This window comes from Coturnix japonica, chromosome 10, assembly GCF_001577835.2.
Source record: "Coturnix japonica isolate 7356 chromosome 10, Coturnix japonica 2.1, whole genome shotgun sequence".
Lineage (NCBI taxonomy): Eukaryota > Metazoa > Chordata > Aves > Galliformes > Phasianidae > Coturnix > Coturnix japonica.
Window position 1 is genome coordinate 12943140 of NC_029525.1, and position 16235 is coordinate 12959374.

The following is a 16235-nucleotide window of genomic DNA, read 5'->3' on the forward strand; positions in this document are numbered from 1 at the left end:
CATTTCAAGCACCAACGTGATGATTATAGTTTGTCGTTTCTGGAGAGTAGTTAAACCTCATGTAATGAGGTTGCCAATTATTCCCTGTACTCCCCGATGTTTAGTGACAAATCAAAGCTACTTGGTGTACAGAAATGCATTTGCTTGTTGAGCCCGTAGTCTTTCACCCTCAGCAGGAGAGGATGCTTCAGGCCTCTACAGCCAACATTTGGGCCTTGGTGTTGCTTAGGGTGTTACAAGGTGGGAACTGGAGAGATTAGCAGGGGTGGCAGAGAGCTGTGGGACATCTTCCTCGATCCCTTCCAACCTGAATGATCCTATGACCAAATGCTGTAAGAGGGAAGTTTGAAGTGTTGAGCATAAATGCTTCAGTGGAGAAAAGAGGGTGAGATTCTGCTTCTTGGTGTATCTTGCAATGGGAATCACTTTTGTATAGCATGTTGGGTACATTGGGATGAGGACGTTATGAGCTGGTCCTTCTGACTATAGAATCTAGAATCGAGGGTCATCTAGTCCAACTGTCATCTCTCCCCACTGTGCCCAATGACCACGTCCCTCAGTGCTACATCCACATAGTTCTTGAGCACCTCCAGGGATGGTGACTCCACCACCTCTCTGGGCAGCTGTACCACGGCCCAACCACTCTTTATGAGAAGAAATTTTTCCTAATATCCAACTGTGGAGAGCAAGTCGTTCTGTGCCTTGTCTTGATACAGCTTGCGTATTCTCCAAGAGGCATCTTGAGACTATTTTAAATCTTAAAGTCCTTTCTCTTTTCCCATGCGGTGTGTGGACTTAAACATCAGATTTATAACAACATCTTGGAGCTGCAAAGCAGGCAGCTAACCTTTTGGGCTAGAGCACACGTCCAAGTTCTGATTGAGTCAGCAAGGCTCGGGGTAACATTCATCATGACTTTAGCTGGGATTGGCTCCAGGGGAGAAGCTGGGGCTTTCATGACCACCTTCAGACATTTTCCATTCCCTCTTCACACCAGGCTCCATATGCCAGGCAGCTGAAAGCACATCACTTCAGTCTATTGAGAGAATTTTAAACTTCACTGCTGACTTTTAATCTTGTTCCCAGAGGTATTTCACCCCAAGAAATGAGACAGATAAGGCAGCAGCAGGTGTCAAATGAATCATCGTAACGGGTGGCAGTAGCAAGATGAAAGGATATTCATTTCTTTGGGGAGCCTCTTGTCATTTTCCTTAGAAAATAAAAGGAATGAGCTGGCCCGTGCTGAGATGTGGTGGAAGCTGCCAGGCGTTGCCTACTTTGCGTTTGCACTCTTTGTATTGGGTTTTGTATCACACCCTCCACTGGGAACGGAGTCCTGTTGCATTATAGGTTGTCCAGACGTGCAGTAAGGATGGACTTCATAATATGCAGTGATTTGATACCAGCCTTGCCACTTTCAGCCATAAATGTCCACCATCTTGAACTCCCTCTTGCAAAAGTCAGGCTGTCACTGTTATTATTTGGTGGATAAAGTTACAAATACACCTCTGCGTCTTTACATTTGAATTGGCACAGAGCTGCATCTCAAGGAATCCATTAATCTTCTACAAATTGAACTCTAGAGGCAACAAAAGGCAGTAATGCCTTAAATATGGCTTTCCAATCTCAGCTCTGCCAACTCCACCTTCACTGTTTCTTTTTCCCCCTTCTTTTCCTGGCAAGATGGGAAGGTCTGTAGGTGGCCACCGAAGAACTGAAGGAGGCAGCAGGTGGTTCTTGAGATCTGTCCATGTCTGAATCACCGTGGCTTCCCCCTCTCTGTCTCTTTTTATTTTTATAGTCCCGTTCTACTAAAAAATCCTATGCCTCCCGCACCTTCATTATGTTCAGCAAATCCTCAGGAAGCAAGAATTTTATACAGCACAAAGAAAAACATTTATGCTATAAAGGGACTAGAAACTGCGGAGTGGCCCCTTCCAAAAAGGTTAGATCAAACCTAATTATAACCTTATTTTTCCCCCAAAGAAAGAGCCGTGGGGACCCAAGCAGAGCCTTGACAAAGAGCCATGCATTTGCTTGCTGAGGCCAACGCAATTAGATTTTGCACCAAAAAAAAAAAGAGCCCTAAGGGAAAACAGAAGCCACACCAGAGAAATCTGTCATCTGCCAGACCCTGGTATGCCAGAGGGGGGTGGGAAATGGATTTTCAAAATGCAAATAGGGGCCCATTGAGGCTTCACTCCACTTCAGCAGGGTAATTTTCAAACTTAATGATTTTCACATTTAATTCAGGAAGAAATTAGTCATCAGGTATTGAGACAAAGCAAGGCTTTCTCCTGTACTGGGATGTTTTCCTCTTCAAGCTGTGTTATCTCTGCCATAATTAAAATGTTCGCTGAAGTAGAAAATGTGCTATCTGATTCATTAGCCAGATTTCCCTTTGTAAGGTAACTTGTGTTTGCTTATCGGAAATAGAGACGGGCTTGGAGAAGCGGACTCTGGACACTAATGATTTGGGAGGGAGGAGCAAGGGATCAGGAAACTAAAGCAGATGTGTGTTACACAGTAAAGGGCTCAGCGTGTCCCCTGCTACCCTTGCAGCCACCGTGGCTGGTCCATGCAGAAGGTGTTGCTGATCTACTCAAGGTCAGGCATATGGGAGCATGTAGGCTAATGTGCCTGATGTCCCTTAACCCACGAGCAGCCATGCCAGCAAGCTAAAAAGGAGAATTTCAGCTTGCACCCAAACGTGCTGCAAAACTCCCCTAGGCAAGCAAGGCCAGGAGAAGTAAAATGGGAGAAGTAAAAAATGAAGCAAATTTGGATGGAAGGAAGAGGAAGGGCCAAATGTGAGCTTGGATTGCTTGTGTCTGGAAGCTTGAAATAATGCTCATCAACTGGCTCAGTGTTGTTCATGGGTATTAGGGAGAGGAGAAGGGGAAAGAAGGCTGGGTTTTGCTGGATGTCTCTGTGGAGGAAACAAATTGGTAAGCATTGATCCTTCAGAATTTCAACATAAGCTGTAACATTTAAGAAGAATGACAGGTGACTTCTTTTGCACCTCCTGGTATGTGGCTTTTTAGATGGTACTTCGTTCTGGTGTTGCCACTTTTCAATCAGCTTGTCTGTGCATAATGCAAATGTAGTTTTAGTACCATGTGTTTCTTCTATGGAGAGCACCTTGAGCAGAGCCTACACAGTAACACATCTCCCTTCTCCCTCTCTTCTAGTGATCCCCAAAGTAACAAAGCACTTGCTTTCCAATCCTGTCTTCACCTGCATCATCCTGGCAGCCTGCATGGAGATAGCTGTGGTGGCAGGCTTTGCTGCCTTCCTGGGGAAGTACTTGGAGCAGCAGTTCAACCTCACCACCTCATCTGCCAACCAGCTGCTGGGTGAGTAACCATGGCACTGCCTAGACTCCAGCATCAAGAGGCACTGAAAAGTGCTCAGCATGTCTGCTAGCTGCAGCCAAGCTCTTTGATAAGGCTGCCCAAAAGGAAGCTTGCCCAGCACCCAGAAGCATGATGGCCCTGCAGCATCCAGAAATGCAATAGCTTTGATGTACAGCAGAAACCTCAACCCACTTGGGCCATTTGGTTGCCTAAGAACACAACTGCTTGTCAAGCTACAGGGCTGTCCATCTAACTACTTCTTTCCTGATTCAGGTATCCCAGATTTCTCCAGCCTGTGTCCATTTAGTTTAGGAAGCCAAGTTTCTCCTGCTGGTCCCTCCTTTCCCCTTGTACTGGGGATGACAGGACTGCAGTCAGCAGCTTGAATAGCCAAGCTCATACACTTTGTTTGTCTCTCAAATTCCCCTTCTCTTTGAGCACACTGTACTGCTGCTGTTTTCCAGGTACTCTGTGTTCCTCTACGTTCATTTGTCCTCTGTCAGGATTCTGATGCATATGCAGGATCTTCATTTATTTTTTCCTGCTGCTCATTTCCAATCAGTCTAGTGATTTGTTTATGACATCCGTTCTCTCAACAGCACTCGTTTAAAATATCTGCAAGTTGGTTTTGGGTTATCTGTAAATACAGATCACCAGATGGGCATCTGGCAGTGACCTCTCGAAAACTGGGACATCATGAAATAGATGGATCTTAAAATCAAACTAAAACACTTGCAAGCTGCTCTGTTGACAGTCGCTTATTTTCCCATTGAATTTTGATATCTTTTGGTTTTGGCCCAGTTTTCCAAAAGAAACAATCCTTTGCTGTCAACGTTGTCTTCACCAGTGACACAGAGGTCTGAAATATGTTGGATTCTTTTGTCCTTCCTGAAAATTAAAGGCTTGGCAAAGGAAAGCAACTTCACTGTTGACCCAGTGGTGGAAGGAAAACCACTGCAGTGTTTGATGGAGGATGCCTGGCCAACCAGCATGTGTACAGCTGGCTGGACTGCAGAGTGGGAATTGCCTTGAGCCAGAGCACGTCCTGCATCTGACCCAGCAGGGGGAAGGGAGACTTTGATACTTCCCACTGTCCTCACAACAACTTGTTTAATTTAAGCAGCATTGCTGCCAGATTTCCCAGGTGGCGTTTGTAGGAGTCCATAAATGCCAGGATTTGGATGCGCTTCTGTGCTCAGCTTGGGTAGGTAAGGTTTGGAGCGTAACTGGCAGCAAAGGGATTAAATTGAACCCAGACAAGTTTAGTGTGATAATGCTTTTCTGTGCCTGAAAAGTGAGTCACTTCTGGCAGTGTTTTTGCATCTTATGGTTTAAGAAGATTCTATAAGGGAGGTTTAATATTTCCTAATGCAGCTATTGCCTAATCTCTGAAAATCAGAGTGCTTTGAAGTGAACCAAGCTGGGTTCACCCAAAGTCACTAGACACCTCAGAATGTTCTTGACTTTTCTAGCTGACAGTTGTCACAGAAAGCAATAGAGATGCTGCTGTTTGGGTTAGGATGGGCCAATCTCAGCAATTTTGCCATCCCCTTACAGTATAGATGAAAACTGCAAGAAGATTCTGGTTCTTCTATGCAAGGCAGAATATCCATTTGCATGCATTCCTCTCTGCTGGGCAGCCTCGGTTGTACCCTAACATGAGTCTGGAGTGAGCAGCATAGATTTAATTGTGCAGTGCCTGAGACGTGGACAGCAGAGCACAGGTCAGTGGGTTGCTCTGCCAGTACAGACAGGATCTAACTCTGCCAGGTATCACAGCCTCTGTGGTTTGGGATTTGTTGGTTTAACAGGAAGAATATTCCAGGGACTAATAAATACCAGCTTGGTGCTACTCCAGTAGTGGATGGTTAGAATGTTTCACCTCGTGATAGTGTTGTTTACTGGATATTACCTGCACTTGTTGCTACCTGATTTTTTCCTCTTGCAGGGATGACAGCAATCCCATGTGCATGTCTGGGTATATTTCTGGGTGGCCTTTTGGTGAAGAAGCTCAGCCTTTCTGCTCTGGGAGCCATCAGGATGGCCATGTTGGTGAACCTGGTGTCCACAGCTTGCTATGTGTCATTCCTATTCCTGGGATGTGACACAGGACCTGTGGCAGGGGTTACTGTTCCCTATGGAAACAAGTAAGTCCCCAGAGTTTCAGGGTCTCCCCTCTAACCAGCCAGCAAAAGGCAAATCTCACTCAGCCTTGCCAACAGAAATGCTGTGTTACTGTCCTCCATGAGCAGCCTTCAGGCAGTGCTGGCCCACGAGCCACCATATGAAGCAAGTAGCTTAATGAGGGCCATGTCAAACAGTGCTCTCACTCCAAGGGCTTTTATATCACACATCTCTGTGAGAGCTGAGTGCCTACAGCTGACAAATGAGCTTTATGAAAAGCAGCAAAACTGAATCTAAAGGTGCCAGACCTGATTGTGAACCCGTGGCTGCCTCCGTAGCATGGGGTGCACCACACCATCAGCACTCACAGGACCTGGAGAGAGTTAATCTGTATTTTATTTTCTGGTGCTTCTGGTGCTTCTCAGCTTATAGTGGTGACTGTTTTGAAGATGAAACCTTCAGGCTCTCGGCTGCTCACTGTTGTAGAAAAACAGCCCTTCCCTGGGCAAGTCTTTGGGGCTGTTCATTGGAGAAGCCACCCAAGTCTCACATTAGATGTCCTGTTGTGGAAAGATGGTGGCCAAGGCATTTCTGTCCCCAGGAGAGACCGTAGCCTGGATTTCTTCAAACTGGGACCCAGATAGCCTGCAGTCTGCTCTTTGTAATTTGTTTGCCTTATCTGACCCCCTTCAAAGCCATGTTTATGTGGCAGTGATTAGAAAAAAGCTGGCTGATATCGTTACACTGCCTGTTAATTTGTCTTTCTGTTTCTCTTACAGCTCAACTCCAACCTCATCTCTGGACCCATATTCCCCCTGCAATAACAACTGTGAATGCCAAACTGATTCCTTCACTCCAGTCTGTGGGGCAGATGGGGTCACCTACCTGTCTGCCTGCTTCGCTGGCTGCAGCAGCACAGTAAGCAGCCTTCTCTCAGTATCTCTTGTCTGTAGGAATGAATCTGTGAGAGGTTAGCACGTATCTGGTAGAGCGGCTCATTTGCAGTCAGTAGTGGTTAAACCACCAGAACTCAGATCATCCTTAGCTGTTTTTTGCTCTGTTGCAAGATTGCCTCCCTGCTCTGGCAGCAGCATGCCAGGATCACTCTCAAGACAGGATGGCTTTTCTTTTCATCCTTCTGCTCCTCCTTCAGGTTTTCCCCTCAGTATTGAAGCACAGGAACACAAGGGGAAACGTGTATGTGTGTCCTTTGGCAGAACCCAAATCTTCTGCATGAGCTTGCTGGCCCAAGCTATGGGAAAAGCTGCTCTCTCCTCCTGCTGCTCCCTATCTCCTCAGTTCCCCATCTGACTGTGTTTGCCCCACTCAGTCTTTTTTTCTCTTTTTCCCATGCCTGGTTTCTAGATAGACGTGACCAGATCCTGATTTCCTTCACTCTTACTGAAGATTTCCCTCCACTTCTCTTGCTTCTCTCCTTCACTCCTTTGCTCTGAAGCAATGGCAAGAGCAATTGTCAGGAGAGCCGAGACTCCATCCAAAGGCATTCAGCATTTCTCAGTTCTCAGGAGTTTGTTCCTTTGGAAAACTCCCAAAGACCAAACCATCTCTGTGTAAAGACGTGGAATTCTTAGTATCTAAGAAGTCTGGTTTTCCATTTAGTGCTGCTGAAATGCGAATGTCTCCTGAGTTACACCGTGAGTGGGAGGTGAGTTTGGTCACAGTGACCACTTGCAGCTGCAGTGCTCACCACGTGCAGCTATCCCTCCATGGCTGCATCCTTCCTTTCTGAATAGGCAGCAGAGACACCAGCTCATTGCTAACAACAGAGAACTCTTGGTACGGATGACCCAGGAGCTCACACCTCTTCTCTCCTGAATTCCCACTCCAGTCTTGAAGATGCAGGCATCCCTTTGACAAGTGCTATGGAATCAGGGTGCTTTCAGCAACCCCAAAAGGGACTCTGTGAGAGTGTGACCCAGGCCATGGTACATGTAAAGGCATTACCTTCTGCCTTCCTCTCAACAAGAGACACAACACTTGGAGCAGTAACGTGATGATTTTAACAAGAAGGCAGCTTGTCCAGGGCACACAGAATAGTGTCTCACCAGTTCCCTGAGCCCTTAGCAAGAGTACAACCAGTGTCATTTGTGTCTGGAGTGCAGGAAGAACTACCTTGCTGTGTGACTCAGGGCAGAGCTCTGGCTCCTTTGGAAGGAGCACAGTAATGAAAATTCAGCTCTGCCTGTTCAGTATGCAGCTGCCTGACCTCGTGCTTCGTAAGAGCAAACCTCCAAGCAAGAACCTTGCTCTCCCTTCCTCCACTTTTATTCACTCATTCTTTCTTATTTTGCCCTTTTGTCTCCATCCCGGAGTTCTTTTTGTTGCTTTGCGTTGTGTATTTCTTTGCAGTAGTGTTTTGAACACAAATTAGTGAAGCAATAGCATCGTCTGGAAGGAGTATTACCAAGAGTTATGGACCAGTTTGGCTATGCAGTGGCTTTGAGGCAAAGCCAAATTCTAAACCAGGTTTTAAACCCATAATCCAGGTAATGACCTGTCTAGAGGGTCTTGTGAATGGTATATGCTTGTGATGAGCCAAGGGTTGCTTTTTACTGAGACATAAAATTCTCTGAATGCTTTATTTAACTTTACTGCCTTGGACGTTTCTGACTGCTTCTCTCCATTTCTCCTCTGTGAACAATTTCTAAAAGCGGTTTGTAGCTCAGTTAGTTGGTTCTTTTTCATTTGTGCTCTCTTCTTGAGCTTGTTCCAGGGGTGCACCTATCCAGAAAGCTTTATGAGTGTCAGTGCTGATAGCCAGAGCTCTGGCACCCACCAGAAAATCTCTTCTTATGGCCATGCCCATAAGTGACCCATGCATGCAAAGCCTGTACTTCTTGTACTGCTTTTCTTAACCTCCCCTTAGGCTGGAGGTGCGCGCTTTCCAGCCTGGCATTGCAATGCTGGCATCTCAGGGCTTTGCAGGGAAGTAGCAGCTTGTCCCTTTCCTATCATCAGAGCCAGGGTTTAAAAATTAGACAATTGAAAACATGGGAAATTTGTGTAGGTAGTTAACCCAAATGTAGGATGCAAACTGCATTTGTGCAGCTTCGCATGCCCGCAAAATATCTGCTGGGCAGTGGGAGCCTGATAAACGTGTGATTGAATGGGGAGGGAGGGGAGTGGGTGCAGAGAAGGGAATCTCTAATAATTTGGCATGGGTAACAAAAAGTTGCTTCTCCACGGGGCGAAGGTAAAAGTCCATCTTTGATGTTGCCTTGTTTGATCTCAGAGAGTTGTGTAGCACGTCAGTAATAAAAGATCAAAGATCTCCCAAGTAAGGATGAGGCACAGCACAAAGCAAGCAGATGTAGTTGGTACAAACTACTTGCATTGCTTTGGGACACCACTTGGGTGCAAAGTGGTTGAAAAAATGGATGGAGAGGCAAAGTGTCAGGGTCCGGCGGCGTGGCTTGTTATAGCAGGTATGAAGTTATGTCAGTGGGAGGAGGATGCGCCCCATTGTTGCCAGAAAAAAGGTACTTTCTTCCCCTCAATGAGAGCTTGTTGGAAATAAGCAGCCACTTCTTCATCTTTGCTCTGATGGAAATTTAATCCCAGGATATTTTCAATACAGCTGTGCATTTAGATGGGTTTTAATCTAATGGGCCGTGCCCTTGCTGGTTGGTTACCGGCAGCGCGCTGCAGTAAGAACCAGGAGTTACAATGCTGCACTGCTGTCACTGCACAAACACCACTGCGGTGCTGCTAATTGCCACCAGCTCAAAGCCTTCAGGTGGCATCTTCTAACTCACAGCACAGGAGTTTGTTATATTAATGAGTGTTTGCCAGCCAGAAAGGCACCTGCATGTCTCCTCCAGCTTTCCTGGAGTTCTCCACTGCGGTCTCTCTTGCCCGCTATGCACTTGTGTGGAAGAAAATCATTTGACTCCTACACAGAAGAAAGAGATCAGTGTCAGGAAGGCTAGAGCACTGTCCCCATGGTTCCTTTGCTTTTGAGGCAGCGAACCAGAATGTGTGCTTTTGTACAGTCCTAAGGGGACCCCGATAGAAAAGCAAAGGTACTTCTACTTTGATGTGGTGGAGGGGATTTGGCTGTTTTTCTGTATGTTTTACTTTATGCCATTACTTCTCTTACAAACATGTGACCTGCAAACCCAGCAGCCCAATGAAGGCAAGCCATGAATCATTTATGATCGTTTCATTCTGTATTCATTAAGGGATTTCTTGGTAGTATTGTGCTCCTTAATTGCATCGACATCCCCCGCTCAGAAATTCAGGAGGGTGAGCTGGAAAATAAGAAAAAACCTAAATCTATGACTGGCAAACAAAGCTTCTTTTCACACTCTGCACTTGCTGAAGACATCAAAGAGAAATGCATTTATTTCTCCCTCCTTCTGATCACATATTGATAAAGTTTGTCTTGCCCGACTTCAACTTTTAGCTCTACAAAAAATCTCTGTGAACCAGATGTCGTTTGTTAGCACTGGAGTGCTCCTGAGTTCAGCAGCATCTGTGGCACCGAGCTGAAATAGTCAGCCCATGGTGGTCTGCTGCACCTCTTATGGTTGTCCCCTTCCCATCATTCAGGGTGCTGGAATCAGGCACTGAACCTGCAGCCAGGAGCAGGGCTGCAGACTAACCCGATGTTAATGTACTTCAGTTTAATTGCAAGAGCCGAGAAGACAGAGGTAAAGTGGAAAGTAATTAGAACCATAATTTGGGGTTCTTTTGTGTCTCGGGAACACAAATCGTTCCTTTATTCTTCTCCGAAGGAGTATAACTTGGTAATAATTTTGTCACAGTGACATTTATGGGAGAGACTTGAAAGGAACAGAAGAAAGAAACAAGCCAAGGGACGGTGTTTCCCTGCTGGTTGCATGCATCAGAGCTGACATGCTCCTGAAACCCTTCCCAAGCTCCCCTCAAATAAGCACTTAGGAGTGACTTAATTAACTGTGGGAGGGCTCAGAGTGCCTGTGGCATTACAGAGGGTGAGCAATGGGGTTGTGGCTCTTGCTTTCCCTGAATCCCAGTGCTCCTCTGCAGAACCTCAGCGGCTGTTCCTGCCTCAGCTCAGTCCCTGCAGAAAATGCCACCGTCGTTCCTGGAAAATGCCCCAGTCCTGGCTGTGAAGAGGCCTTCTTGACATTCCTCTGCGTGATGTGTGTCTGCAGCATGATCGGGGCCATGGCGCAGACGCCATCGGTCATCATCCTCATCAGGTAACTCCATGGCTCACCTTGGGTCTGCTCTCAGGGGGAGTGGGATCATGGATGGTAGCATCCATGCTATGTCCCACCAGTGCGTTCAGTACTGGGAATTAAGGGATAGTTTGTGTAGAGTGCTGGAAGAAAGGGATCGTGGGGAGGGAGATGCGGATGTGCAGCAGAATGTGGGCATTACAGTTGCATCAGCAAAGTGGCAGTAGTGCAGCCCTATGTTCTCAGCAGGTAAGGGCTTAATAAGATACCTGTAGAAATAGCCTGGAGATCTTAGAAACAGTGGAAAAATGAAAGGCTGTTGCAAAGGTGAGCGTTGGTCAGAACCCCCTTGGCTTGAGTTTAAGTTCTCTCATCCTGGACAAAGTCCAAGAACAAAACGAACTTGAAATTGTGAAGGGCGTCTCAGAGTAGAGCCGATATGAGTAGCTGAAGTAGCTTATTCAAATATCTGACCTTGTGTTATTTCCAGACACATGGAACACTTCCCCCTATGATCTAAGTATTATACCTAAGCCCACGTTTATCCAGAATTACTTATCTGTCCGGGCTGTCACTTACTGCGAATAATAACCAGAGGCATAAATAGCAGATCCATTCTGCAGCCTGGAAAATTCCAATAAAGTCCAATCAATAAGGTTTGTATTAGAAGCACACTCTTCAGTGGATCTTGGACAGAACGGCTCTGTGAGGGCATGTCTCCCTGCAGGATACAAAATGAGATATTCCACCTACTAGTTCTTTTCTCTCTTTGCATCTATGGTAGCTAAAGGGAAATCAAATTTCTTGTGATAAATATTGTGGCAAAAGCAATCTGAAGTTTGAAGGGTTCTTTGTTCAAGGGAGCTGCCAGCACCTGTAGGATCCTGAATGGAGTTGTCTTCATGTCGGCTCCAAATGAGATAAGCCAGTCAGCCGCCAAGAAGGAGAATACAAGCAAAGAAAAAAAGGAAGGGAACATTAAACATACTCATCTCTCACTTCTGGGAAATAAACAGTTCACCCATTCAAAACAGCAACCACACTCCTATCAGAGTTTTAGTTTTTAGCTACTAAATCCATGGGAAAGTGCTGTTCACCACATAAAACCTCATGTTCTCTGCAGTTTTGGGTAAAGCATTTCTGAAAGGAGGTGATGGCATTGGTATTTGTGGTGTCTCTGGCAGGGACAAGTGGTATCATCCACTTCCTGTGGTTAATTTAAGAATGAACTCTCCTCGCCAGGCCAGTATGAGTTACACTAGGACCAGTAGCTTTGGCGTGTAACTGAGATGGTCACTCAAAGAGAACTGAAGTTTTGCTCTGGAAACAATTCTGTCAGATGTAACTGTTTGCTTGAAGATGGGGCTATATAAGAGAGTCACTCTGAGGGGGGTTAGATAGTGTCTAGGAGGAAAATAGAAGTATAAATGGGTTTGTCTTCCACTCCTCAAAGCCTTCTGATATTGCTTGTCCAGCATCTAAAGGGAAGCAAGTACCATTAGGGCAGGAATCAGTACAAGTCCATACCCCGAAGAATCTGGGCATTTGGTGCGAGGTTTGTTTCCTCCAGTGTCTGTTAATTAGATGTCTTGTCTAAGAAAGTCATTAGTTCAGTGTTGTAGGCAGTAAAGAAAAGATAGTGTCTCCAGGTGGCAAATGTTACTTCACCCTAAGGTATGGGGGTGGACTTCAGTCTTAAATACAACAGTAGTGGACAGATGAACACTGCTGTTAATTAAAAACCCTCTGTGAATTTTTCAAATGATTATCAATTTTTTCCATAAAATAAACTTTGATACCCTTTTCATTTCCTTCATTTCCCACTCTGCTGTAAATCCTATTTGAGCCAAGCCATTAACTTCTTGAACATTTTTCCAAGAGTAGATTCTTCATGGCATTAAGTCTTTCTATCCAGCCTGGATAGCTCTACTAAAACACAGCCAAAGGTTTGGGCTTCGTGCAGGACTCACAATGTCATGTCACATGTCCTGCGTAATGCATGAGATAAAGGCAGGTGATCAGAATGGTCTTTACTTAATTTAAAACCAATTTCTCTTTCTGGCTATTTTATCAGTATTGTCGGGATTCCCCCCCAATATATAAGCAGTCACATGGGAATCATTATCTGCTTTCCAAGCCTTTGTAACCAGTGGGACATAAAATGCTATTATAAGACTTAAAACCAAATTAATGGTTTCTGAAATGCCAGAGGCTTCTCAGAGCCTCCCTCAAGAGAATACCTTTAGCCAGTAGCATCCTTGAGCTAAGCGTATTAGAAAGCCTTGAATTATTTTTTAAAGCACCTTTGAAGACTAATACTAATGCGATAAACTGGGTTCTGTCCACAGCAAAAGGCAGGGCAGCAGTTGTCTTCCCACTATAAGATAAATTCCATGAAAACTGATTTCCTTGAGCATATCCCCACTGGGAGGCTTGATCCAGCAATTCTACTGAACACTTTGGTCCATCATCTTCCTTTCCACCCCTATTCCTTGTAGTCTGAGAAGCCTCAGGACAAGAAGTTTTGTCTTCTCTGGTTGGATGTGAGGAAAAATTGCTTGTCAGAAGGAGTGGTCAGGCATTGGCACAGGCTGCCCATGGAGGTGGTGGAGTTACCATCCCTGAAGATGTTCAAGAACCATCTAGGTGTGGCACTGCGGGATATGGTTATGGGCATTGTGGGGATGGGTTGGTGGTTGGACTGGGTGATCTTACTGATCTTTTCCAACCCTTGTGATTCTGTGATTCTAGATGATACAAATTCTCAACATCTGGAGCCTTAAAAACACGATGGGGTAAATGCTGGGATGAGATTTTTTCCCCATCCAACAGCGAGACGAGCTGCAGTTGTTAATGACTTTGCTAAATTCCTGCACCTATCACATGGCCACCGCTGCAATTACTTTTGAGGCTGTAGGCGGTTCAGGCAAAGGAAGAAGAAAAGCCACATTAATGACTTTTTGAAGAGCTGGTGGTGGCATCCTGGCTGACAGCCTGGGATTGCCATGGGGTGTGTTAATGAAAGCAGAACAATAAGAATCGATTTCACTCTCTCCCTCTTCTCCCTACAGAACCGTGAGCCCCGAACTCAAGTCTTATGCTCTGGGGGTGCTTTTCCTGCTTCTCCGTTTGCTGGGTAGGTACAAAGATGTCTTGTCTTTCTCCCCAGCCCTTTCCTCTCTCACAGAATACACTGTTTTTAATATTCAAGAGTTGATTTCTACTTCATGCATACTTATTTGACATCAGAAATTGTAGTTGTCATGGGTGGGATCTGATGCAGTGGGGTCCAAGACCTCCCTATGAAGAATATGGCATCCAGATTCCCAAAGGCACTTTTCCTGCCATTTGAATTGTGCTAATGGAAGAAAATGTGGTGTTGCATGAGAAATGACCATTTCTGCCATGCACCCACGCAGCCAGCTTTCTCCTATAGCTATTAACGTGTCAGCAGCTTGCACAATTACTGCTTATATTGCGTATGGCTGAAGTAGAGGAATACGTATTTTTATCCTCATTTGAGGGACAGGACCTGTGTTACATATGGTGTGTTTGTCCCTTCCTTCTGGTGTCTCAGAAAGGAAGGCAGTAAAATGAGGCAGGCAAAGTCCTTGTACTCTCCTGTGGGTTAATATCCCATTAAAATGCATATGGCTGTTCCTTCCTCTGGGCCAGTATGTGTTTCTCATGTGTGAATAAAAAGGAGCACACTGGGCATTTGTTTGCCTGCTTATTATTTCTAGATGGATTTTTTTCCCCCTTTAAAGAGATGGCTCTTATTTTACAACCCCAATATTTCAGCTCATTATCTCAGTGACCGATCCTAGTGTGGGTGCACATGGTTTCTGCGTGTCTTGGAGGTGGGATTCACTTCTTTTTTAGGGCGTCTGTGGCAAAGCACAGGCAGCGCCTTCTCTACTTGACCCCCAGTCACAAAGGGTTGAGTTAAATGCCATCTTCTAGGCTATAGTAAAGCTCCAGGAAGTAGGAGACCAAAAATCCCCTAGTACCACTCATTGCCTTGAGTAAGTGCTTTATTATTTTTAGTAACAACTCATTCCCAATGAGCTGAAAGGGAAATGGTGGTCCCAGACCAGTTTACATAAAAGCCAATTAGACTTGCATTGCTCTTGGTAAAGTAACTGCAGCCATACAGAAAGCTCCATCAAGCAATTGCACCAAGAGCTCAGAGAAGTCAAAGGGAAGCGTCTGGGTTGGGTTGGCTCTGATTCAAGCCTTGCAATGACAGCATTTTTCTGTGCTGTTGGTGCTGCTCTCGGGTTTTGGCCTGTCTGCAGCTCTTGCTGGCTGAATGTGTGGTGTCATCAGGCAAGTCTGCAAGACAGACTGTTGTTTCTGAAGGAAAAGGTACTTAAGGGAGAAGATTTTCTCTCTTTCCTATTCCTTTTGAAAGAGAGAAATCTTCTGAGATAGCAGCATCTTCAATTCCACTAAAACTGAGCTCAGACATGTATACTGAAGATGAATAGATCTTCTTTTTCTTCCAGTAAAGAAGCCATAGAAAGAATTCAAACTCAAATCTTTATGTGTTGCTCTGCCACTAAGGAATTCCCTTGAAATAAGAGAATACATCCCACAGAATATCAGCAATGTAGCTAGAGCCCATAGAAAATGAAGAGAAAGGTGCTTTTCAAGATAAGCCAGGGTATCCAAATCTTGCCCTTAACAATCTGACTAGCTTTACTGATATATTTTAAAAGCTTTTCAGTTCACCTTTAGCTTTGACTTAAGAAGTGAGTGATAATAGCTGCTTCTTGAATCAAAGGACTGTATTAAATATACGTGGTATGAGACCCAGAGGTGCAATTGGAGCTAATAGATTTCAGTAAGACAGAAGCAGCTTTTTTCTACGACCCTGCAGTTTCTGCAATGAAATATATATGTATAGAAGAAATTTTTTGCAACACTTTGCAATAAGAGTTAAAGCATGATTGAATCTCTTCAATATTCACTGTAATAACATGAAACACAGCTGAACTCTCCCGGTATCCTCCTGGACATATTATCTCATTCCACAGGAATTCTGGTGTGAGAGAGCAGCATAACATTGTCTTCATATAAATGTGCAATAGCAGTTTCCCAGAGTGTAAAGCAATGTGGTTGGAGCCAAAGCTTTTCAGAAGCAGCAGCTGCTATAAAGGGGGCTCTGCTTGGGAAGTTCTCTCCCTATAACATATCATGTATGGAAAGAATTTTAAGAGATCCTGGATGCATCCTTTATGAATGGTGCTCATGGTGCATCATAGCCCCCATCTACCAGAGCCCTCCTTTTGTTTTTCCTCCAAGTCCACGTGGTTTGCTTGTCTTCCCCAACATGACAAAAATGCGATGCTTCACTATTCCTGGATGAATTTTAGAATGCTGGGTTGAGTGTGCAGTTGTCCACAGGTCTCAAAGACAGGCATCTAAGTTAAAAAACTTAGAAGGAAATCCAGCTCACACTAGACTTTCCCATCACTGCAACGATAAACAGGGAGCTGGCACTGACATTGTTTCCAGAACATAACTGGGTTTTAGATGTGATGACTGGAACTCATGTTTCTAACAA

The 16235-nt window shown here is 45.1% G+C and overlaps 1 protein-coding gene across 2 annotated transcripts in view; it reads left to right on the forward strand.

Annotated features, from left to right (window-relative positions):
- SLCO3A1 (solute carrier organic anion transporter family member 3A1) overlaps positions 1-16235 on the forward strand; it is a 104133-nt gene that overhangs the window by 80358 nt on the left and 7540 nt on the right. For both annotated transcript variants that reach the window (XM_015873136.2, XM_015873137.2), the window contains exons 5-9: positions 3192-3356; positions 5305-5503; positions 6260-6398; positions 10512-10687; positions 13738-13802. In XM_015873136.2, the coding sequence (XP_015728622.1) occupies positions 3192-3356; positions 5305-5503; positions 6260-6398; positions 10512-10687; positions 13738-13802 (744 nt within the window). The remainder of the gene's footprint in view (positions 1-3191; positions 3357-5304; positions 5504-6259; positions 6399-10511; positions 10688-13737; positions 13803-16235) is intronic.